This window comes from Ctenocephalides felis, unplaced genomic scaffold (genome assembly GCF_003426905.1).
Source record: "Ctenocephalides felis isolate EL2017-DRISC unplaced genomic scaffold, ASM342690v1 CF-g0.4_SCAFFOLD_03572, whole genome shotgun sequence".
Lineage (NCBI taxonomy): Eukaryota > Metazoa > Arthropoda > Insecta > Siphonaptera > Pulicidae > Ctenocephalides > Ctenocephalides felis.
In genome coordinates this window covers 23,262,762-23,289,074 of record NW_020539726.1, presented here as the reverse complement: position 1 = coordinate 23,289,074, position 26,313 = coordinate 23,262,762, and the positions used below count along the sequence as shown (strand labels likewise).

Genomic DNA, 26,313 nt, shown 5'->3' with positions numbered 1-26,313 from the left:
TTATGTGTTTTATATTTGTTGTGATCAATTAATAAATGTTACAATTATATATCTATACTTGTTTTGTAATTTTTTTATTTATGTTTTGGTGCAACTCTACAAAAAGCACAAAATCCTTTTTGCAAAACTTGTAGTTCATAATCATCAGTATGAAAAACCTATAAAAGATGTTAAATTATTTTGTGTTTAACTTAATTCAATTCAATTATTATAAATCTTACACAGTAACACGAATGACAAATTGTAATAACCATTCCTGGCATCATATTTTTATAATATTTTGTTGGAATTGGTGGATTGTTATGTACTATTAGAACATATCTTGGATCCAATTGTTGTAATGCATACCGATTTAATATTAAATCCTGAAAGTAAAAAACAACATTTTAATTTTGGGGAAGAAACGTCAAAAAAACTACTCATTTTCTCAAAAATTGTTGATTTTTTGAAATTAAAATACTTGTCGTAAGCCCATAATATTTCAGTAAGTTCTATAAGACCATGATATATATCGCCAAAAAATGTTCCATAAAAATCGGCCTAAATTTTTTTTTCAACAGTTAATTATAAGAAAACTACTCGGTAGATTTTCACCTAAAACTAATCAGTATGATTCCCAACTAATATCTTTCGAGCTGTTTTTGATTTTTTAAATCGATTCGGTAGTATGAGTTTAAGTATGGACGAAAAGTTTAACACGTTTTTCTAAATTACAAAGAAACGGCTCGACTGATCGAACTGAGAAACGATAATCCTCGTTGAGATGCATGAAATGACTTTTAAATTTTTGATATTGGTTCAGGCGTTTTTGAGAAAACGTCGATCAAAGGTATAATTTTAACAAATGCCAAAAAAACGATACTAATTTTTGCCGAATTTTTAAAGTTAGACGAGTTGTCGAAGGACCGTAATACTTTAGTATGATCTATAAGATTACGGTATCTACCCTTAAAAAAATAAAAATCGCTGAAATTTTTTTTAACACTTTAAAACAAAAAAAAACGGCTCGGCAGATTTCTACCAAAAACTAATCAGCAGGATTCCCAACCAATATCTTTCGAACGGTTTTTGAATTTTCAAAATCGATTCAGAATTGCAAGCTAAAACGTGAACGATTTTTTTCACTTTTCTGCTATTTATGAAGAAACGGCTTGGCCGCTCGTTGCACAAAACTGACAAACAATCGAGATGCTTTCCAATGGCTTTAAAATTTTGAAATCGGTCCAGCCGTGTTTGAGAATACGTCGATTTACGCAAAAAATCTGTTCACACACACACATACTTTTTCCAAATTTGGTCTCATTCGATTCAGAATGGCTTGAAACTTCGAAAAACATAAATTTAGCGAATAGGATTTTTTATTTTCGGGAAGTTTTCGGGAAGCATCCATAGAACCGATTCATTAATTTTTTTGTAATAATATCAAAGTTTATTTCAGTCTCCTACCAAAATTATGGTATAAAAACATAAGGAGTTTCCTTGTGTACCAGAAAAAGAACTAAATCGCTTGTCTGACAACGATGACAAAATTCTAAAAGTGGCATTTAGCCGCTATTATAATTAACAAAGCACATGATAATTATTTATTTATTAACATACTTCTTGCAGTAATACTTCTGTAAATGGATCTCCCATTATTGTCATTTTGTCCTTAGTGCTCGTTTCAACATTTTGAGATTCTATTAATTTTATAGCCTCTTCGTCGCTTATATCATCTTCAATGAAAAACTCCACCAAGGGCAGCACTTCTACAAATATATTATTAATTGATCAATATTCAAATGTCGTAATATAATGAATATATTCAGTTTTACATACCGAATGATACAAACGAATATACAAATTTATGTTTACAAGAACTGCATGAAGAACCTTGTAAATGCTGACTGTACGCGGAGCATCGATAGCATAATGGTAACAAATCTTCAGGATCGTGAAAACCGCCTTTTATACTTCGACCTGTTAGCAAATGAATCTGAAAGATTATTAATTTACATTAAAATTCAACATATTTTTAATCAAATTAAATAAACTTCAACCGATGTTTACTTAAAAACGAATTTTTTAACTTTAAGGGGGGAGTCTGCTTTAGAGGGTTGAAAATCGGTTTTTTGTTTTGCAAAAATGTCTTTCAACACTAGCCAAGAATATATCCCTAAAATTTCAGAAACAAATTTAAATAATTTTTGGAATTACAGAAGAAATAGTGAGCAAGCGCCAAGCATGTATACGAGCGGAACCAAAACTTCGAAATTTCGAAAATTCGATTTTTTTCGATTCTTCCTAATTGGCGGAAAATATAGGAAAAAAACTAATCGACCTATCAAATCGAGACAAAATTCATAGTATTCAATATTAAATTCTATTCTAGTTGAACCTAAAAAACTTATGAAAAAAGTTATAATCAACCCACTTTTTAAGCAAACTAAATTTAGTGAAATTACTTAAGTGAAATTTTGTATAAAACATTTTTTTTTCAAGTTGCAAAAAATTGTTGAATTTCTCATTTTTTTCTGGATTTTTTAGGTTCCACTAGAATCTGTACTATTTAAAATATATTTATTTAGATTTTTTTGTTTCGGATGGAAATTGTTCCGGTGAGTTGGTGATGTTTCTAAATAATTATTTAGAAAAATTTTAAGTTTTGGAATTAACTTTGGAATTTTGGAAGTTAAGTCTTATTGAACTATAACAGTGTTTTGAATAATATCTTAGATAATTATAAAAATCTTTGTTACTGGAAATGAATTGCTTTTTACCATTGCTTGTATTTAGGACATACTAATACAAATTCATTCACTTTTTTTCAAAAGAAGTTTTAATAATAGTATTTTTTACTAAAATTATGAAAACTAATATTCTTTGTAATACCTCAGCTTGGTCTTGTAAATTTGCAGGCGCTCGTAGACCTTGCAATCTGTCTATTACTTGTAAAGCTAATTTGTTTGCTCCTAAGATTCTCGCATGTTTTGAAAGAACAAATAGGATAGAGCTAGTTTTAGTAAAGAATATAATATTCTTTATAAAATTTAATTATCCTTATTAGAAAAACACTTAATTCTGAAAATCTTAGCTGAAAAAATCAAATCCCGAATCGTTGCTGCAATAGGAAGCAAAAAGTTTTACTAGCTCTGAGTTCACATTCAAAATACAAATTACTAAGTAGTTAATTAGCAGCATGTATTTTTGCTTACACCTCTTCAGATATAGTTTTTAAAATAACTAAGTAGTATAGTTAAAAAAATAATTTAAATGTCTAAAAAGGATACTATTGCGAAATTCCAGGTAATGTTTTTCCTTTAGTCTCATTTGCCAAAAATCTGCTTATATTAAACAAAACATCAGGCGTCTGCATGCGAAATGGTTCCTATGGAAATGATGAATCAGTAATCACTAGATATATAAAACGAAACGAAAGCTTCAGAAATGACATATATTTTAGAGCAAATATTTTTTTTAAGAGCTAAAGAATATTTATGTTAATAAAAAAGTCTTCAACAAAAAGCATCAAATTAGATAAAATAAATTTAATAAAATTCGTTTCTTCCACCTTTATTATTTTTTTTAATTATAGATTTAAAATAAATTTTGTAAGTTTGTTATTATTTCTATTAAATTTGATTTTATCTGTGGTCTATAAACTGACCTTATAAAATGCCATTATTAATTGATAAGCACACCTCTGAGATCATTAAATTTATCATTTGCTATGGCAATTCAATGGTGGATTTTCACTCGATGAGAAGTGAAAAAAGAGTACAATAAACTCACTTGTAAATACTGATGAATTGATTCATATGCATAATATATAGCAGCAGTAGATCTGAGTTCATAGTATTCATCTAAATGTATTTCTTCTTTGCTGATCCTAAAATATCAACCATTAAGCATCACTATTAACAATAAATGCATAACTATTATTTTATCAATTAAGTAATGAATAAAAAAAAATATTTTAGTAATTTTTCACTTAATAGAAAGATTGCCAATGTTCACTAGTGGAAAACATCATTCCTATGGAAATGATTATCTGACTATTTCTACAAAAACGGGGAGAAATAGGTATTTCAGTATGAAACAAATTCTCAGGAAAATGACATCGTAGAGATATCTAGGGCTTACAATACTGGGATTCCATGATCCCGAATACCGGGATCCCGGACAATTTTTGTCCAGTATTCAATACCGGTATTGATACAAAAATACCGGTATTTCGGAATTACCGGTATTTTGTTAAAAATTGAACTTACGCAATACACATATACAAGTTTTACACTGTGTATGTATATTGCCGAATCAACTCACCCGAGTATGGCACATCGGCAAGATAAAGCGATTGTTTATATATTATATACGACCTAATGATTGCAACTCATTTATGAAAAATGAAAATTATTAGACGTCTACGTGCATTGTCCTCATATCTAATTCGTGATCAATGATTTTGAACAAAATATAGGTACAATCGACAAGTTATAATTCTCTATATTGCATATCTTCCTATCAATCATTCGTATTTATTTAAATAAAGAGAACTTACAATCATTTCCATAAAGAATTTACAATGTTTTTAAATCAGATGCCGTATGAAAAAAATAATTGTAGTAATAAGCAAAGAAATTGTGCGCATAATTGGCAAAAAATATAGTCCAATAAATGCCACCGAGAAAAAATAGGCAAAAGGTGATTGATTTTGTGCAATTGTGCACTGGTTTAAATATCAAAGACGATTTTTAAAATAAATTTGTGCAAATGAAAATCTGATAATTATATTATTATTACCTTTGTCTGGATAATTCCAATGATTGTACAGCTTTCAGCCACATAAAATAACCAGCATCCTTGTAACGTTTCTCACAAATAGCACATTGAACCAGTTTCGATAAGAGCCTAAATGCTTCATCAGACTGGCCTGCTCTTATAAATGCTTAAAAAACAAAAGGATTAAAAATACATTTAGTAAAACATGTTATTTATTTTAAATAGCTCATTCATACCTTGATTAGCTTCAACAAACTGATCTTTCTCGGCTAACCATTTTGCATATTCAAGATGTACATGCTTTATGACATCAGGCATTTGCTCAGCTAATCTAAAAACAATATAACTATGTTATGTATTGCACTAATTAATAAATAAAAATTAACAAATAAATAGCAAATGGTAAAATATTCAGTTATCATGTAGATCAAATTAATCGGTAAATAGCAATTTATGTGAACTAATTACTTAAGTAACTAAAATATTGAACTAGAAGTGGTATTTTACCTTAAAGAAAGTTGCATAAGCTTCACAATATGCATAAATAATCGACATAATCATCGATTGTAGGTCTATATTATTTTTACAAATTCGTTTAAAGCATGTCAGACTCTATAACTATCATTAGACATTAATCACTTCACAAAGTTTAATTAAAAACGTATTTTTTAAAAAAAAATTAAATAATTTAAATGCAAAGAAAAGACGCGGTCGAGCCTGTTCAAAATTTTTAGCAAAAACGTTAATGATAAGTTGTATATTCCATGGAAGTTGTATATTCCATGGAAAGTAAATAAACTTCTCTTGTAAAGTTAAAAATTTAAATGTATTTAAAAGCTCCTTAATTATTATATATTTGCTAGTAAAAGTTTAAACCAATTACTTTTCAAGAAATAACTCATTGTGAATTCCGCGGCTAATATTTTTTTAAATATTTAAATATTGACTTAAACTGCTGCTTTTTAAGCGCCTGCGATACCTAAATATTTCAAAAAAAATCTGAAGTTAGTACAGTGCACATAAAATCATACTTTAGGAAACATCGAGATAATATTATGTTCAAACATACATAATAATGTAATCTTGAAATCTAAAATAATCATATATTATATATCCTATTAAAACAGTAAATCTAAAAGCTCTTACTTGAAAGCATCTTCCCATTTTTCAGCCTCGATATGCAACTGGACAACTTGTTTATCGTCTTCTAGTTTTTGATAAATTTCAGCAGCTAAAGGAATCGCCTTTAACCGCCTTAAATTTTGCGCTATTAATTCCAAAGCTGGTTTTTCTGATTTATCCAAACGCCTTCCGATATCTAGAAGTCTAAAAATAAAAAATACGATAATTAAAAATAAATGGTTTAGGACAAACAATATAACGTAGCAAAGCTATATAAATGATATATGAATGGAAATGAAATTAACAAAAATATTTGAAATATTTCACTCTTCACTCTTTTGAGGCCTTATATTTATTGGCAGAGTTTTATGATTTATATTTTTATTTTTTATTTAGGCGTTCAAAATTTACATATGGAAGTTTTACGTTTTAAACCATTATATTTCCTAATTTGTTTTAAAAAATATAGGGTTTCTCAAAAATATTGGAATTTTAAAAATTTTTGAAAAATGCTAAATTAAAACATAAAAAATGGAGTTTCAAGACTATCAATATTTTAAGTGCCTACAAGTGTTTAAGATAAAAAAATCTAAATCCAATTTTTAGGAAAAGATAAAAATAATTCTTTTAATTTCGAAAGTTCATTAAATGATTTAAAAAAAATCAAGCTTCTAAAAAACTTTTATGGTTAAAATTTTGAGATAAACATTTTTTTAATTATAAAGGATATATTTCCCATGCATATAATGAATGAATTAATTAATTGAGCAGTATCTAGCAATCTATTAACTTACACGTCTGGCCAGTCTTGATCAGCGACAACCTGTACAGCTTTCAAAGTTTCGCCTGCTGCCAACAGCAATTCTGCTGCTGCTCTTGGCTCCTGAACTGATCTGGCCCATTCAGCTCGAAGTTTGATCAGACTCTTGGATTCGGATTCGCTTGCTGCACTGTTAGCATCTAGACATTCCTACATATTTATCGAAATAAAATGATTTAAAAATAAATTAATGATCAGTTAATAGTATCATTCATACATTCACTACACTACAATATATTGTATGAACATAAACAATATTTGTGTTTTTTTGGCATATGGAGTAATGGTATAATGGGCATAATATTCAAGATTGTAGTGCATTCTGATTTTGTTTTAGAAGTTTTTATTTTTGAAAATTATTTTGCAATATGCCCCCTATAATTGTAATATTGCCCCCTAAAACTGTAATATATCAATTATTATTATGATTTACCACACGTATAAATTACTAAATACAGTTTTACTCAGAATCCTTTTTTGTTATAAAATTGAATAGGAAAAGAACAATTTTAGCACAATTTACATCGTAAAAATTCTAATGAAAGGCTAGTATAAAGGATTAACCAGATGATTACATAAAATTAAATCCTCATACCTGGGCTAAATCAAACATTCTGAGATCGCTATACATATTCATAGCTTTAACATTTTCACCAGCGTTCTGATACAGACGTGCTGCTACTTTGAACTTGCCTAACCAGGCGCAGATTGTTGCTTTTATTGAATCAGGATGCTCGTTATTTTTTTGACGCACCTAAATAAATAAAAGAAAATAAGTTATATTTATTAGATAAAGTTCACGTAAAATTTTGGTATAACTGAAATCCTCTAGAACCGAATGGAAGCAAGAGTTGCTTGGCATACGGAAATAATTTGATCCGGTATCTGCTCCGGTTCTAGAGAAACTATAGTATATCCTATATTTATATTTACCTCTAAATCATTTATTAGTTGTAATTTCTCTAAATTCCTAATTCTAATATATGCATTTCGTGCTATTTCCAAATTCAATGATTCTAAAGCAGCTTCAGCCAGTGCTTCCCAATCGTGCGTTGGCACTCCGAGACAAGCAATTTCATAAGCTTCACTAGAAAAATCATTTACACATAAGTAGTGTTAATATAAAAATTTAAAAATTTTGATATTTTTGGATTAGTTTTGGAATCCACTTTAAGAACCGTCATTTTCATAAAAAATGTTTGGGCAATACAAACTTAATAAATTTTAATAAACAAAATCAGAAAACCTGTATCCTGAAAATAGAGCAAAACTAATTGATCAATTATATTTATATAGATTTTGACTTTCGATTTTGTAGAATTATATGAATTGAATATTTTTATATCAAACCCACCTGTACAGACCACAATCATGATATTGGTACATTGTCGCACTCAATGGAACTTTGACATCAGCTACAGTACTGCCTTGAAGATAAAAAGCAGTAGACCCTGCTAGACCAACTACCATACCTCCGTTTTGAGACCAAAACCTAGGACTGCAAGTTCCGGCTCTAATTGCCATCCCAGAAGAACCAGAATGACATAACAAGGTTTCGTATTGGATATTCCAAGCCACGGATGACACATTATTTTCCTAAGTCATAGAAATGATTCTATTCAAAATTTAGTAGAGAATATCTAAGAACAAACTTCTAAGCAAAAATGTGGATCTAAGACTGAAAGCAGTGAGAGTCTACCACAAATTTATTCGAATCAGATTTGCCAGCTCAGGGTCTATATTTAGTATATAATCTATTAATTTAGTATTAGCCATTGTAATTTTATTGAGTATATTATATATCGTGAAAGTTTCTGCTAACCTGATATAAAAGATTATCTGTTCGAAGATCTCGGACTAGAAGCTTATTAGATTCATCCACAACTGCCAATTTCGTCCTAGACAAGCTAAGATCTAAGCATCGAACAGGACCATTAATCTGGGTCACCTTTATTGGCAAAGGATTGTCTACGAATATACGCCAGACCTAAAGAAAATATAAAATATGAATTAAAATGCATCTTTTTCTGAATGTGACACTAATTTGTCACCTGGCCATTTTTTAGACCCAACAATATGCCTTCTCGTCCAGGAGGCCCACCAGTAACTTTAATGTACCTTATATAACTATCCAATTGCCATTCACGTTCCAAAATTCCAAGAAATGTCATGCTTTGCAATCTTTTTTCTTGACACAGAAGTAAATGTTTTGCACACACAACCTTTTTTATTAACATTTAATTAATAGATAACTTGCAAATATCATAGCACTATAATTTTAGAATCTGATGCATACCAAAAAACTGCATACGATTTGCTTGGAAATTTTGTCTTTAACTTTATAATGCATTGGTTGATTTTCAGCAGAATTTAATTCATACACGACTACACGTTCTGGTAACTGGATCTGAAATATATTTAAAGCTATGAATAGTTTAAAAACACTTAATCAGTCTTAGCATTTGGCGTTGTTTAAAAAAAAATTGCCTCGCGTAAAACTCTTCAGATTGATGAATTGCGCAATTAATTAAATTAAAGCCTACTTATTGCATTGGTTAAAAAAATTATAATTAATTTAATATTATAATTCAGTGTAGAAAACTCATCAATATTATAACTTTTTATAACAGTTATACTATAATGAAATGATTAAATATATGAATATAATGTACAAAATTTAGTTGGCTGTATAATAAAATATGAAAAAACATCTTACTGCTAGTCTGTTTCGATAAATAGCTATTTTGTTGACAATATCTCGACATTTGATTCTGACTTTCTGTCCTGAAACTAAATGCTGTATTATTACATCACTCAGGTTTTCCCGATAAGCATATCTTTCTCTGTAAAGAGCATGTACTATAGTGAAATTTAGCTGAATGCAACATATCGTTCCATCTTGACGACCTATGGCCTGCGAAAAGATCGTTCAATATATTTAATATGAATTTAAAAAAAAGCAATTTATTAGTCGTTAATCTTACAATAACGTTGGCATTTGGGTGAACCTTGGCACACCACACCCAAGACGGTTGATCATCCAACGTTGTAAGTCTTGCACCGTCCTTTGCCATCAAAATTATCGAATTACTGCAACCTCCTATTAACATATATTCACCACCAGGAAAATGGCTAATAAACAGAGGATTAAAACCTAAAAATCATATTTCAGTATGTGAATTTAAGTATTACAGTACATTTTAATTCATAGCAGTACACAATAATATTTTACAAAAAGATTAGAATGATATATCCGTTAGTATATGAGAGAATCTATGCAATAAAATAATGTAAAACGAAGGTAAAACAGCTTAAAAATTAATAAATAAACGAATAAATGTGTTGTCAGGAGTAAGTATGATAAAATCAACATGTTTGTTTATTTACCTAAATGTCGTTCCTTATTTATAGCTTGGCCAGCTAGGGAATAGAAAGACAGCTGTTGGCCCCAATCGCCAATTACTAAAGTATCTGTGGAGCCAACTGAAGGTGGTGCAAAAGCTACAGACCAAATAGGTTTACTTGAACGTTCTATTTTAAACTTTTCTTCGCCAGTCTTCGGGAGAGAATATTTGAATTAATAGATATAACAAATAGTAATTTATAGAATCAATATAAAAATAATAATAAAACAAATATAAGCTTAAAATTATATATTTCTATTCCATCACCACGCCCTATCCCATTATTAACTTCTCGTAGGGTAAGTTATAGTAATTACAAAAAAAAAATTGAAAATATTTTTTTTACATATTTTTACGTTTCAAAGGTTTCTGAATATTTATGCATACTATAGAAAAAATTGATGAATATATGTAAGTGTGTGTGTATGTATGTTTGGATACGAATTTTCGTCTACAATTTCGAGCGCACGAATCAACCGATTTGAATGACCCAACAAACATTCGATTCCTATTGAAGGGAAGATGTGCTGATTAGTTTTTGGCAAAAGCAGTTTCGAAGATACGGGTCAAAAAGTGCAAAAAACGGTAATTTAGTTTTTGAGAGAACGCCCGATTTGAATGATTCAAAAAACATTTTATTTATATTGACAAAGAAAAGAATTGAATATATTTTTGGTAAGGCAGGTCTAACGGTTTCGGAGATACTGAGGAAAAAGTAAAAAAAAAAATATTTGGCGATCGAAAATGATCATTAGACATATGATCATCAAATTATCAGATATTTTGAAAATGAGTACTAAGTTTGTTACAGTTTTTTTTGGGTTCCGTACCAAGATTTTTAAGTTTTAATGTTCACTTGTACGGTTCAAACAAATATCAAAATTTTCAGAAAAAAATTTTTTTTCAAAATTTTCAAATATATACAGTTTTATACTTTAAATATAAAATTTAAATTTTCAATTTATTTTAAAAGCGTATATATCTCATATGCGTTTTTCTAATCGTGAGTAATATATCCTCAGATAGATTCATTCGGCATGTTAATGTAAACATTCTCAAGTGTTTTATGCGATAAGGTCGTTGCTATATAATATGAGCTATAATTATCTATTTTAAAATATTTAAAACAATTGTTATTAATCCTTGATCAATATATTTATTGTTAGTGATTTTTTTTCTCGAGTATTTAATTATGGTACGGAAAGTTCCAACAATATGTCTTAAGGCACGTTGCTATGCACCACTAGTGATTAAATCCTCAATTTAAAGAGTATATTTTTCTTACCTTGTTTCGTATAGAAACGTGTCCGCTAACCAATCCAAGTGCCAAAAACTGTCCATCATTTGTCCAAGCACATGATGTTATCCTATATGAAGATCTATATTTCTGGACCGACTTCTGTTCGGATGACCAAATGGCATAATCAGATATTGCACAGGATGCAAGCTGGTGAGAAATTGGATTGTGAGCTAGGCACTGAATAGCTTCTGCATGTCTACATAAAATCAATTATTTCAGTAGAAATATATAGTATTAAGATATAAATATGCTGTATTTATCGTAAAATACGCGATTTATGCATTTATTATATTGTTGAAATAATTTTCATATTTATACATCGTTCACGAATCATGCCTAGTTGTCCAGTCATTTAGGCAAGAATCTCGGAACTCGAGATACATAGTTATAAGTCTGTAAACACTTGTATTTTGCATCCTAAAAGTTGTCTCAAAACCTACATATGGTAGGTGTACGCAACATATGCAGGTTTTGAGACAACTTTTAGGGTGCAAAATACAAGCATTTACAGCTGGGTATCTCGAATTCCGAGGTGAACTTACTATAATGACTGGTCTTTATAACTTGGATACGATTTTGATCGACTACGACTATAATTATAAGTCTACTTAATATTCAATATATAAGTACGAGTATTTCAAAACTCCTTCCATCTTTGATGACCAAATGATAACAGTTTTATCAGCTCCTCCCGAAGCAAAGTTTTTGCCATCTCGTGCATAAGCTACACAGTATATATTATCTTTATGTCCTTTTAAAGTGTGTAGTAAGGATCCATCATTCGGATTGTATACTAATATTTTGTCACCTGCACCGACTACTAGTTGGCTTCCATCGGGGTTGAAACATAGTGAATGTATTCTAGAAAAAAAAATTACAAGAATTGAAATGTAATTACATATGGCTTGAAAATCACTTCCAGCTATGATTCCTGCGGCAAAGTTTGTTTGCAATAAAACATATAAAATTGCAAAGTGATTTGCAATCGGAAATCTTAATGATTTTTTATAAACTACACACTAATGTCATAAAATTAACCCGTAAAACTGCATTCTATCAATATTTGCTTCACTATGTATATCACATTTCAGACATATTCAATCAATGTTTAAAAAAATTACGTACGGTGGTGCATCATATTTATCCCCTTTGTGAATTTTTTCAGTCCATTTTATTATTATACGCATTTTAGTAATATACTTTATTAAAAGTTATAAAACTTCTCAATTTTTATTTTAAATTGTATTTTTACATCAAATTGTTTTGTTTACTTCTTCGGCGTTGCCTAGCAGCAAATATTTTGTTCTGCAAACAGGTGTTAAATTGGGAAGTAGCATTTCACTTGACGTTTGATGTTATTGCGCAAGTCAAACTAAATTACTTTAACTAGTGGTGATTGGCACCGAGCTTTAAGGCAAATTGCTGGAACTTCCCTCAGCCTAACGAAATGTTCGAGAAATATTAAATGTTTTCAAATAAATTAGATTATTATAAGTACTGTCTAATATTTATAAGAATTATATAAACTGAATTGCAAAGTTGAAATTATGTATTTGAAGTATATAAATGAGCTTCAGAACTTTAGCCAAAACCAAAATTAAAATTTGAATATTTTTGATATACAAAAAAAATGAAGCACAATTTTTTTCCAAAAGCTATTATTTTGTCAAAACAAGCAGAAAGTTTTTTGAATCATTTAAATCGGATGCTTAGTTCTCTTAGAAACTGCCATTTTTTGCACATTTTGCTCGGTATCTCTGAAACGACTAGACCTGCCTTTGCCAAAAACTAATCACCAATTTTCCTAATCATTACAAATTGAATGTTTTTTGGATCATTCAAATCGGATGTTCCGTAAATCTTAAATTCTCAGTTCAAGCCCAAATCAATGTCTACCTCCAAATATTCCTTTATAATTCAGACATTTTTATATGCTTTTGTTGAAAATGCAATATATACCGCCCCCTTTACATTGCCCTTAGATTGCAAGTTTATAACTTCTGTTACTTGTTACATAACGGCATTTGGTTACATTTAATTAACATTTGTTATATAACTTTGTAACTCACAAGGTTCATTGCGGCAACATTTAGTGTTTACTGGGCGCATTTCCCATTTTCTTTCGTTTGCCACTAAGTTATAAAATTCTAAAACACATATAGATTTTATCCCATGCTATTTCCATAAGAAACTTTCGTTGGAGTGTGGACTATCTTAAGAGTAATATTAAGAGTTAATTAAAATTTTCAGAGGATTTTTTTATCAATTTGGAAGCAAACCAAAAACGATTATACATCCATATGCTTATATAAGTTTACTAGCCTGAAATTCGAATGAAATCGTTAAACTTCAGCAACCGAAAATTAATAGAAAATCAAGAGAAAAAAAGTAATGAATGAAAATAAAAATAATATTATTTCAGTAACGAGTTTTAGATACTTTACTTATATAGTAATTTTACAAATTATATTTCCTGAAATAGTACACTTAAATTAGTAAATTTTATTTAACTCTTTAATTACGGCGGAGGTTTCTGCAAGAGTGTTCAAGCCAAAAAGCTGTTTAAGTATTTGTTTCACGAATGTTTTGAGATTTTCCAATCATTATTATCAATGAAAATGTATTTATAAATAAAAAATGCAATTCTAAATAATTAAACCCCACAATAAAAAATTAGAATAAACAATAATGATTAACTCATAATGATAAATTTTGAAATCGAGACAATGGATGTTTATAGACGGCACTCGTACACACAAGTCGTCAAACGGGTATTGCATATAGTGGGAAAAAGATTAAACTACGAAACTTACCCGAGAAGTTCATTTTTAATAAATATTTTTACCCCCCCTACTCCTTCATTTATAGTAGTTTTTTATTTAAATTTTATTGCTTCCTACTCCAATACTCTGTACAAGAACCGCAATAATGATGCTGCAACTGCAACATCCAGTATCCAAATCCATATCCATCCACTTTCAATACGTATTTCAATTAATATTTACTTTTGTTCGCTTATTTTTTGTGTAAGAAAAATATTTATTCCATATAATTTATAAAAACTTGATAAACAATATTTATCATTAGTCACTGGCAGCTTCTTCCCAACGCTGTGTCTCTTACAACTGTTATCACTTAAACTTTAAATACATATTTTGTGTGATTTCCTTATAAAATTAAATTAAAATTTAATATTTTGAGTGTAAAATTTATCTAAACATATTTGAAATTAAAGTGATATTTGCATATGTTTGTGAGATAGTTTAACAAGAAGACAGCGACAATGAAATTCATATTCATCATAGTATTTTTAGGTAAGTGCAACATATCGCATTCACAATCAAATTCATATGTATATGAATTTTGTTGCTGAAAAAAATAATATATTCCATTTATATATTATTTAGACTTATTGTTAGCTTTAAATATTTTAAACATATATTCATATATACAAAAAATATTTTTAATTATTTTCTCATTCATACATATTTCTTACGTTTCAGGGGCATGGGATGCCCCTTCTTCAGAATCATAAAATCTATTTTCTTTATTAAACACTTACATGAAATTTTACATTCACTAAAATTATAAGCAAAAATGCGTCGTATTTTAAATGCTTACCATTGTACCAATAAAAACTTAAAGCGCAGAAGAAAAATAAACCCACAAATTATAATAAATACTACACAAGTACTACCCCTATAATATTTATCTTAAAAAGCTTGCAAGATAATTATTACTAAGATATTAATTACTCAGATGAATTAGTAAAAATTGTTAATAATTTAAAATATATTGCAAATTAAATATTCATGAATATCTTATTAGAAATTTCTTATTTATGATGCGCACTTGTTCACGCTTTCATGAAGTGCACAAGGACAAATAATATAGAATATTTTATAATCAAGGTTTATACATTTTTCTTTTAAATGTTAATAATTTTAAATGTTATGATAATAATAATCATATAAACAATTTCTACTAATTTCAGAAATTTATCAAATAAATAATATTTTTCTTTGAATAAATAAAATAGATTTTTTTTAATTGATTAAAAATTGTGTGACTTTAATTCTCATATAAACTCTTAGTACCTTGGATACTATCATCCGTTCATTCACTCCACTTCAATGCGTTTAACGAACTTTTCCGATGCAAGATATTCAATAACCGTTTTAAAATGCTCTTGGATCGCATGCACATATAAACATACATACATCATACAATATATATATATATATATATATATATATATATATACGAGTATATATATATTTATATGTTTTAGTCAATAAAATTCAGAAATAAAGCGTGCGATTGTATCGATGCGAGTATTAAACATAATATAGAAATTTTCTTGATTACTCATAAATTAAATAAATATAATTTTACTGTTGGAATGAAGTTATATTTTTATAATATATTAATAATCAAAAAATTATTCAAATTTCGCAGAAATAAATCAAATGGTGCATCTAGATCTAAACTCTAATGCACTCTAGACTAGTCTATGGTGCATACTTTTTAGTTTTTTCCTATTGTTTTCTACTTCTTTATTTAATCTAAAACAAGATAAAATACTATTTCAATATAAAATCTGATTGAATTATTATATTCAGGGGGCTCATTAATTACGTGAGGTTTCTCGAGAGAGGGGGGGTTTAGTAGTAAGATATCACATGTATTTTTTTTTAACTAATTTTTTTAAAAAAAGTTCAAACATTTTCAAAAAAAATCGAAACTTGTACAGTTTTTTCACGTAACTAAAAATGCACGTGATGTTTCTTGGAGAAGCGGGGAGGGAATTTTGAAGATCACCAAGGGAAAGTTCGTATAAAGTACAAAATATTATGTTATAATATTAATTATGTTTACAAAATAAATCACTATTACGAATAAAATTCAAAATTGATTTATGTAAAGTTTCTTGATAATATTATTGTAAAATATTTCGTTTTCTACAATAAAATAATGTGTTTATATTATGTCAAATTTATATAATTTATGTACAACAAAACCGTGCTTTTTTAATGATTTCACAGAAATCTTTGTTGATAAGAAAAACCCATAGAATAACCTCTGACCGTATTAATTTTTGATAATAACATACGTATAGATGTATGCTTATCAATGTAAATTGATAATTTGATGTTTGTACTAACGTATAATATATATATATATATATATATATATATATATATATATATTAGGGTGGTCCTTAAAATGGTCATTTTCGAATTTCCTTGCTCCCAGGGGCTCAAATGGTTCCAAATAGATAAAAAACAATTCTCTGAAAGTTTTAGCTCTTAATATTAACGTTTAGATAGAGCGCAATTCAATCAAAGTTTGTATGGAAAGAGCATGGAAAAAAATTTGAAAATTAAAAAAACATGCGTTAGGTGTAACATAGCGACAAATGAATGAGTTTTATTCATTCATTTGTCGCTAAGTTATACCCAAAACATTTTTTTTAAACTTTCAAAAAATTTTCTATGCTCTTCCCATACAAACTTTGATCGAATTGCGCTCTATCTAAACGTTAATATTAAGAGCTAAAACTTTCAGAGAATTGTTTTTTATCTATTTGGAACCATTTGAGCCCCTGGGAGCAAGGAAATTCGAAAATGACCATTTTAAGGACCACCCTAATATATATATATATATATATATATATATATATATATATATATATATGTTGTTCGACACTTATTAGTCTCGTTAGATTCCGACTGGATTTTACTAATTCTTATTACATTCCTACTTCAATATAACTCAAATGTCGAACAAATAATGTAAAGTAAAATGACATGATCAAATAATGCAGTAAAATTTTCTAATTCGAAGTGGATTTGTTGGACTAAATTGTTAAATCATTAGCAAACCCCATACCAAGTATCATTAAAATCAGAGTTTTTTCTCACGTATCAATTACAAAAATCAATCTTTGTCCAACACTAATCAATCAGCACGATTCCCAATATCTTTCGAATAGTATTTGAATTTTCAAAATCAAGTTAGAATTTTTGGCTAAAACTATTAGGACGAAAAATTTTGCACTTTTCTGCTAATTTTAAAGAAGCCGTTTCTTTGTACTAAAGCTGATTGCACCAGAAAACTAATAAACGCGTTTACCAAGTTTTATCGAATGGCTTTTAAATTTTTGAAGTGGGTTCAGCCTTTTTTGGAGAATACGTCGATGAAAGATCTAATTTTAACAAACGTCAAAAAATGCTACTCATGTTTTCAAACTTTGTCGACCAAAAAAATCCAATAACCCTACAAAATCAGTTCTTGTATAATAAATTATACCTCATGGTTTATTTATCAACAGGTGTATATATAAGCTATGTTGCGCCATACAATCGTTTTAGACGACAGGGTTGGTCTTGGGGCCAAACACAGACTTCAAGACCAATTGGAAACACCCAGCAGCCTTCTTTGATAAGAACTACAACGAGAAGACCACCTCCTTCATCATCCGACGCTACTAAGTATGAATAAAAACTCCTAAATTTAAAATTAGGCTTGAGTAATTCAAATAAATCACGGTACAAATTGAAAAAAGGATTTATGAATGCAATAAAATATAATTTAACAAAGATTTATAGAGATAATATAATTCTTATTTAATCATAAATATGTAATCAATGTATTGCTATAATTCATGTTGAGATATCATCATTCACTTGCAATTTAATGAGATCCGAAAATGATCTTTTATGCCTAAAATGAATCCATGAATAATTAGACTTTATAAATGTGCGTTATTTTAAAATATGGCTACATAAACTGGCTAAAACTGTTTCGCAAACTAGATGGCATTTCATTTCGAATGTTGGATATGAGATTATTATCAATAAACTCCAAACCTAGTAGAGGTTGAATGTTAAATGCCGTATATAGAGTATATAAAATAAATGACTAATTTTTAAAGTATATAAACATTTTTGTCGACATTTATATTTCTTACCATTTTTAGTTCCTTCCCGGATCCAACAGTTGCAATGCCACCTTCACCACAATTGGCCGCATGCCTTGCAAGATGTTCCACAACTCCTGAATATAATCCTGTTTGCGCCAGTGATGGCAACACCTATCACAATAGACAGAGGCTGATGTGTCAAAATAGTTGTACATCCGAAGGTTTGAAAATTAATTTGTCAAATGTGTTATGTAAATGAATAGTACAGGAGGCAGCAACGTTTTCAAAACAAGAACTTAAGGCAGTCTTTTCAAAAGAGCACCAAGGACCACATACCAAGAAATCAGCCTGTCTTTCTCGAAAACGTTGCTAGCACCCGGACCAAAAGTAAGCCGTGGTTTTGTAGTAAGCATCAATAGTTCCGGGTTCGATCCCAATCTCTGCCATCAGATTTTCACTTGAGATTATAGATCTCAAATATGATTCAGTTCAAGTATGGTAAAACAAATATGATAACTATAAATATGGTAACCCACAATTAGTGTGGGTTACTACAAAAAAAATATAATATAAACGTACGATTTACAATATATAAAACAGTTGGTCTCCACTATCTAATGAGTGCCACGAAATTTAGTTCAACAAAACTTTTTGAACTTATAATTATATTTTTATATATCTCTATTCCATTTGCAAATTATTTTTATTATTTCAGATATTCAGTTTGTGCGCCTTGGAACATGTGCCCCTCTGTGAAACCGACAACACTTATAATTAGTCTCCATAATATTTAAAACATAAAACTTAATGTTATTCTGTTGTTAATTATTATTATAAAATTGTATTAAGTAAGTTCTTGTATATTATCTAAATACTTTTTTATATATAATCAATAATATTAATAAAAATATGTTTGTTGTTATAAGGCGCACTTTCTAATTTTTAATTAGATTAGTTTTATTAACAATTGTTCTCCCCTATTCCAGAAATACCAGTAGTACAAAATCTGATTAACTTTGACTTAAATTAAATTTTATGATTTTTTTTGTCAATTTGATGATTTTACTAAGGCCATGTACTAATAAATTCTTAAAATATTTAGATTACTCAATCGAGTGATTGAGAGATTACAATTTTTATGAATAATGAATTATTATTGCATAAATATGATATCAAACACCAGATTTTAATTAATAATTTCATAAACTTAAGTTTATGAAATTATTAATTAAAATACGGTTTTAATTATTAGCGGGAACTGATCAGAATTACTCAAAAAAATTAGGCTCAGAATAATTTTTCATAATCTATCCTCATCTTATCATAACGTAGAATTTTGAAATTTAATATATTTAATATATTAAAGTTGGGGTTCCGTACTAGTTAATGAAGATTCTCAATATCTTATTCCATAACATCTAACTTCCACATCGAGCGATGAAAAATTTACATTGTTTACATTAGAGTTCCACCTATCTTTTAAGACTCTTGAAATGTTATCGATTTTTGTCCAAAATCAGCTAATTTGGAAAGGGTTATAATCGATTAATAACGAAATAACACATTTGTCTTCTGTAACATATTAACAAAAATTAAAATCAAATATTTAAAAAAATCAAAAACTCACTTGTATTATATTTATTTTGTATTTTCGTTAAGCATTTTCAACATTAACAACTCTTGAATTTAATTTCTATAGTCAAGGTTTATACACATAAATATATTCACATTTAAATCATATAAATATTATATATTTTTCGAACACGCGTGATAGCATTGAATATAATATTTGCATAAAATTTAAAATTATTCGAAATAACGTTTATGCAATCAATTGACTACCAAATTCTTAATTTGGGCTTATATTAACTTTTTTTTTAAATTCAATAACTTGAAAATATGTCCACATGCTTTTAAACTATCGATATTGTTTTAGTAACATTGTACAAAAAAAGAATATAAAAAATAGATTCTTTTTAACCATGACACGATTCATTATTCATAAATCTAATATCACTAGAGAAAAAAATTATGCACAGGCTAATCGCAATTTGCAGGCATTTAATATTAAACAAGATTTTAAAAGAAAAAGTATGATTTTCAGCGGGGTATCGATCCACAAGTAAGTGATTCAAATGTAAAGATAAAAAGCTATAAATTCATATTGGACTTAAAAATATTTCGATACCATTGTTAAATGGGCTACTTACTCATCAGTCGATATTTTCTTTTTTTTTAAAAAAAAATATAGTACTACTATTAAAATTAATGCTTTTTTTAAATATAGTACTAATATTGAAATTAATGTTCGCAAATGATGTTATAATGTATAGTTTAATTTAAATAAAAATACCTCAGATTATTGTAAGTATATCATATTTTGCTTCAATGGTAGAAGTGAAAACTATAATATACCTCGTAGTAAATTAATATCCGCTAGTAAACATTTTAAAATATAATTTTAGTGTTAATTCACAATCATATTAAAAATATCATTTAAATTATAGTAAACAAAAAATTAAATATTCGAAACGCAAATATATAGTTTACGCTGAATTTTAATAGCATTCAATCAATTGCAAAAAACCCTTTAATAAAATAAGCAATGCTATTATTTATTTCAAATCATATTATTGGTAAAATCTTTGAATTTTTTCGTATGGTATTTAAAAGTTACTATGATTTCATCAAAAATGTACTTTATAAAATATACTTTCCTTAGAATCAATTAAATGCATATATATCTATATTTTCAATATATAATAATCTGTATTTTAATATATTCCGTTAATAATATATTTACAAGAAAAATTAAGTAAATGGACGTGTTAGATATGTATGAATAATTTCAAATTTTGTGGAATGCGCTTTATACACCGAATTGTATTACAAATCAGAGTTGAAAAACGAATTAGACCTTTGGCACTTTTCTTAATTAGGGCGTATGTATGTATACAAATATAATTATATATATATATATATATATATATATATATATATATGCACTTCACATTTGAATTCAAAAATTTAAATATTCTATGTGAGCAATTCAATCAATTTAGTATGTATTTTAATCTATTGAAAAACTATTAAGTTTTTCTTTTCATTTTACAGTCACTAACATTTTTATACTCATTATTTCACTTAATAGATACATAATTTTCTATAGAATTTATATATCTATTATTATTCATTATATTATGAAATGGTATACCACAAGCTTCTTGTAAATATAAATATGCAACAGGTACAATCATAAGTATTATAGATAAATGTTACATTCTAAATCTTTAAATTGTATTGAGTAAATACAAAAAATAAAAATTTCCTGCTGGCATTATACATTTTTAAACAATCTAAATTTTAATAAAAACACAATGCCAACAATTTCCTTTCAATAATTAATATGATGATAAGTATTATTTTATTTAATTAAAATTGTCACAACTAAAATTGTAAATTGTTCATAGCACAACGTTATTTGAATTATAAAACATTGAGAATATGTTCTGTAAAAATATATTGTCAGCGACATAAAATGACTATGTCGAAAATTAAAATTATATCTATAACAAACAATAGATGTTTTCAATGTTCGACAACTAAATAAAAAATTCGCATTACTGCAAAAGTCAAAGCATGAGTATGAATAAACATGATTCTAAAATTGTACAAATTTTCTGCAAATAATAATTAAAATCAAAACAAATGCACACATACCCGATAAGCCCTTTATTTTGATTATCACTAATAATCACTTACATGTCGAGTCTCTCTTACATAATCTTTTGGAAAGAAACCAACCTGAAACAATGAAATAATGGGATTAGTATGATCTTTATAGGCAATTTAGAATAAAATACATACATATACATAGTATAAATATGATATTGTTTCAATATGAAAAAATAATATTTAAAATAAGTCATATAATCAACATAATTCTAAAATTAATTGGTATTGGTATTTGTCCTTCAGGCAAGTTACATGAACTTCTTGTTTATGTGTAAATAATCGACTTAATCAATGAAACATAAATTAATTTATGAGTGATTAAAAGTTTTCCGAGTGGATTTATTACACATAATTGAAAACGAACGAACACGTTAACTCAAAGTATTCTCAAAAAGCAAATTTTCAAAAATCAATAACTTTTATAATTGAACCAGTTTCGGTAGGACTTTAATGATTTAGTATGTTCATTAGGAGTGAGTACTCTATCGTTATACCAAGTAAATCGTCTAATTTTAATTTTAACAAACGTCAAAAAATCTACTTATTTTCTCAAACTTTGATGAATTTTTAAAATTAAACTACTTGTCATAAGTCCGTAATATTTCAGTATGGTTCTACAAGACAATGATATATATCGCCAAAAAAAGTTTCATAAAAATCGACTCAATTTTTTTTTCAAAAACGAATTACAAGAAAACGGCTCAGTAGATTTTCGCCTCAAACAAATCAGTATCATACCCAACCAATATCTTTCGAACAGTTTTTGATTTTTTAAAATCGATTCGGTAGTTTGTGCTTAAATGTGGTCGAAAAGTTTAACACTTTTTTCCAAATTACAAAGAAACGGCTTGGCAAATCGTGGCACAAAACTGACAAACGATAGTCCTCACTGAAATACATACAATGGCTTTTATATTTCTAAACTCGGTTCAGGCGTTTTTGGGCAAATGTCGATGAAAGGTCTAATTTTGAAAAATGACAAAAAAACGATACTAATTTTTGCAAACTTTAAAGAATTTTTAAAATTAAACGACTTGTCGTAGGGCCGTAATATTTTAGTATGATCTATAATAAGGCTATGGAATCTACCGTCAAAAAAATCATAGAAATATTCGAAAAAAATTTTTTTAACACTTTATTACAAGAATACGGCCCAGGCGATCTTTATCAAAAACTAATCAGGTCGATTCCCAATATCTTTCAAACGGTTTTTGAATTTGTAAAGTCGATTCAGAATTGCGGGCTGAAACGCTAAAACAAAAAAATTTACTCTTATCTGCTATTTACAAAGAAACGGTTTGGCCGATCGTCGCGCAAAATTGATAAACGATAGTCCTCATCGAGATACATCGAATAGTTTTTAAATTTTTGAAATCAGTCCAGCCGTTTTTGAGAAAACGTCGATTTACGGCAAAAAATCTGTTCACACACACACACATACACTTTTTCCAAATTTGGTCTCTTTCGATTCAGAATGGTTTGAAACGTCGGGAAAACATAAAATTATGGAATCGGATTTTTTTTTATGATAACATAATCTACTTCTTCGGGAAGTTAATAAAATATACACCAGAGATAAATACATTATTCCTTAGTTATATGAATGTAGTATAAATGTGATATTAGTTGGATATGAAAAAAATAATTTTTAAAATATGCCTTGTCATAATTAACATAATGCTAAAATTACTTAATATGTACTTAAATTCAGGTATAAATATGTTCTGAAGAAAATAATTCAAGTAAGAATAGTCAGTTATCGTAAAAATAGTATGCTATAGTTTAACAAATTTATATTTACTCTGTCCATGACTTTTCCCCTCCACCATCCTCGCTCATCGCCTTCTTTGCTCAAAATAAGAACTTCACATCCCTTGACTAGAGGCAATTGATTAGTCTCATCGGGCTCGAAATTGTATTCGGCTATAGCTAAAATTTGATGAAAAGGCCACTGCAAACTCACGTCCAATCTATAAAAGTTGAATGACATTAAAAAGATGCATATAAATTAATATATAAAATGTAGACTGGGGTCATTTAGACATAAATACTAAAATACAAACCCAACATAATTTTCGCCAAGACTTGTACGCTCATAATATGCAATTAAATCAACAATACTTTTAAAATATCGAGATTCGGATAGATAATATTGTGGTACTAATTCTACTTGCTTTTTATATACTTTCATATGCTTTACTTTATCATCAGTCCTGAAAAAAATTAAAATTAAATCTTATCTGAAAAAATTTTGAACAAAATAAATGAAATATAAACACTCACTTTAGGCTCAATGCATAAGGGGTCTCATCGGGATGAGTTGGCCCTTGAGGTCTAACTCGTAATAAATAGGTACCATTTATTCTTTGTTCTAATTTTCTGGTCGCACAATCTCTACCCATTTCTCCGACATACCTTCGAAAAAAGTGAATATAATTCTTTTTTATCATAATATATTCTACTTTATACATTTATAGCATGGTGGTTTAGTGATGAATATTACCATAAATATTCCGCTAATTGTCTATCGACCACATTTGCTGGCGGTGGCGGTGGTTGAGGTGGTCCACACCGCCCAGAATTCGCTATGCAAGTCTTATGGACTGCTATGCCACAACTTTCACATTTGTAACCCTGTATAAAATAACTTTAGACGAAAAAATACTTTCTCTAATCACTTAAAGTTAAAAATAACTTTAGAGTGAAAAAACACTTTTTCTAATAATCTGAATTAGCTCTTTACATTTATTTTTTAAAGAGCAAATGTAAGTTATATTTTTTTTTGTAAATAAATAATTAAATTACATGAATTTTTTTGAATTAAATAATATATACCTGAAATATTCGCCCTTTAAGAAATTTCGAACAGTGATGACAAGCTAAAGGTCGATCAAATGTTTTCAAAACAAATTTGTGATCGGTTTTCATGCACACTGCCGGTTCCACATTATCCCTGTAATATATATAAATCAAATCACATAAATTATGGATAGTAGAAATAAATAATATATTTTAACTTCCCGTAGGATAGTAATGGGCCGAAAATCGAAAATGAAATGAACCGATTTGAATGGTTCAACAAAATTCGATTTCTATTGATGAGGAGACGTGCTGATTAGTTTTTGACGAAGGCAGGTTCAGCGACTTCGGAAATTTGGAAACAAAAGTGCTAAAAATGTCGTTTTTAAGAGAACGGATCAACCGATTTGAATGATCCAAAAAACATTCGATTTGTAATGTTGGGGAGAAGTGGTGATTAGATTTTAGCAGAGGCAGGTCCAGCCGTTTCGGAGATATAGAGCTAAAGGTGAAAAAATCAATTTTGAGAGATCTTAGCATCCGATTTGAATGAATTAAAAACTTTCTGGTGGAAAAAGAATTTTTTTCCATTTTTTTTTTAATTTTCAAAAAAATATTTTTTTGTATATCAAAAAATAATTTGAACTGTAATTCTAATTCTAGAAAAAGTTCTAAATATCACTTACATACTTCAAATAAATAATTTTAACTTTGCAATTCAGTTTATATAATATGACAATGTTCTTCATTTTAAACCCGATTGATTAAGTTTTGTTTATTTAATTTTTATAAAATAAGAATAATGAGAGTAACATTATTTATAATAATCTATTTGAAAACATTTAATATTCCTCTAATATTTCATTAAGGAACGGGAAGTACCAGCAATTTGCCTTAAGGCACGATGCGAAACACCACTAGTTTATTTTTAAATTGCAATAAACTTATTCCCTTAGTTAAAATTTCTAAAAACTAAATATTTTTTATCTGTTTCAAGTTCTTCTGAACATTTCTCAGAAAAATATAATGAAAATAGTAATATTGTTTAAAATTTTGAATAAAAAAAACTAATTTTTTTAATTAAGTTTTGTTTTTAAATGTGGAAACAAAGTTCGAAAATTTAATACATAATTTTAAATTTTATGCAATCTTAAAAAATTGTATGAAGTTGTTCAAAAATATGACAAATAAAAAATTCTTATCTATACTATGGCTATATGGCGAAAAAAGTAGTATGATAAGCACCAGGGCAAATCGACAGTTGAAAAAAATCATAAGTCAAAAACAAAATCTTCAAAATTAATAAATGTCATTACTTTAATTATAAAAAATAAAAAATATATAAAAATATGATTTTAAATATCATGTTGCGAATAAGCATGGCAACTTAAAAATTGAAGAAATAATCAATAATTTGAAAAACTATGACGAATAAGATTAGGAAGAA

The 26,313-nt window shown here is 28.0% G+C and overlaps 3 protein-coding genes across 3 annotated transcripts in view; 1 reads left to right on the top strand and 2 right to left on the bottom strand.

Annotated features, from left to right (window-relative positions):
* Nucleotides 1–14: 14 nt before the first annotated feature.
* On the bottom strand, nucleotides 15–12,594 carry LOC113388235 (intraflagellar transport protein 122 homolog). Its single transcript, XM_026625634.1, has 23 exons — nucleotides 12,533–12,594; nucleotides 12,038–12,268; nucleotides 11,393–11,603; nucleotides 10,091–10,259; nucleotides 9,688–9,857; nucleotides 9,420–9,617; nucleotides 9,000–9,110; nucleotides 8,755–8,925; nucleotides 8,526–8,690; nucleotides 8,058–8,299; nucleotides 7,637–7,790; nucleotides 7,299–7,457; nucleotides 6,678–6,853; nucleotides 5,908–6,087; nucleotides 4,998–5,092; nucleotides 4,783–4,927; nucleotides 3,772–3,868; nucleotides 3,270–3,367; nucleotides 2,872–2,992; nucleotides 1,819–1,975; nucleotides 1,600–1,748; nucleotides 222–365; nucleotides 15–158 (listed from the first exon to the last, which is right to left on the bottom strand). The coding sequence occupies exons 1-23, from the start codon at nucleotides 12,592–12,594 to the stop codon at nucleotides 75–77; spliced, it is 3,489 nt and encodes a 1,162-aa protein (XP_026481419.1). The 3' UTR covers nucleotides 15–74.
* Nucleotides 12,595–14,593: 1,999 nt separating this feature from the next.
* On the top strand, nucleotides 14,594–19,088 carry LOC113388234. Its single transcript, XM_026625633.1, has 4 exons — nucleotides 14,594–14,721; nucleotides 17,742–17,901; nucleotides 18,390–18,553; nucleotides 19,048–19,088. Exons 1-4 carry the CDS (start codon nucleotides 14,691–14,693, stop codon nucleotides 19,086–19,088), a joined length of 396 nt encoding a protein of 131 aa, XP_026481418.1. The 5' UTR covers nucleotides 14,594–14,690.
* Nucleotides 19,089–21,844: 2,756 nt separating this feature from the next.
* The window catches only part of LOC113388233 (protein vav-like), a 5,808-nt gene continuing 1,339 nt past the window's right edge, over nucleotides 21,845–26,313 (bottom strand). The window contains exons 2-7 of the mRNA XM_026625632.1: nucleotides 24,903–25,020; nucleotides 24,571–24,701; nucleotides 24,351–24,482; nucleotides 24,131–24,280; nucleotides 23,869–24,037; nucleotides 21,845–22,136 (exon numbers count right to left, since the gene is read on the bottom strand). Coding sequence (XP_026481417.1) covers nucleotides 22,080–22,136; nucleotides 23,869–24,037; nucleotides 24,131–24,280; nucleotides 24,351–24,482; nucleotides 24,571–24,701; nucleotides 24,903–25,020 — 757 coding nt within the window. The 3' untranslated portion in view covers nucleotides 21,845–22,079. The remainder of the gene's footprint in view (nucleotides 22,137–23,868; nucleotides 24,038–24,130; nucleotides 24,281–24,350; nucleotides 24,483–24,570; nucleotides 24,702–24,902; nucleotides 25,021–26,313) is intronic.

Excerpts from the sequence above, each read along its gene's own strand:
- LOC113388235 (XM_026625634.1), bottom strand. The coding sequence starts at position 12,594 with ATGCGTATAATAATAAAATGGACTGAAAAAATTCACAAAGGGGATAAA. Across the intron at positions 9,858-10,090 it reads AAATAAGGAACGACATTTAG|GTTTTAATCCTCTGTTTATT; the intron begins GTAAATAAACAA and ends TATGATTTTTAG. Across the intron at positions 3,869-4,782 it reads TTGGAATTATCCAGACAAAG|GATCAGCAAAGAAGAAATAC; the intron begins GTAATAATAATA and ends TTGATATTTTAG.
- LOC113388234 (XM_026625633.1), top strand. The coding sequence starts at position 14,691 with ATGAAATTCATATTCATCATAGTATTTTTAG. Across the intron at positions 17,902-18,389 it reads TCATCATCCGACGCTACTAA|TTCCTTCCCGGATCCAACAG; the intron begins GTATGAATAAAA and ends TACCATTTTTAG. Across the intron at positions 18,554-19,047 it reads AAATAGTTGTACATCCGAAG|ATATTCAGTTTGTGCGCCTT; the intron begins GTTTGAAAATTA and ends TTATTATTTCAG.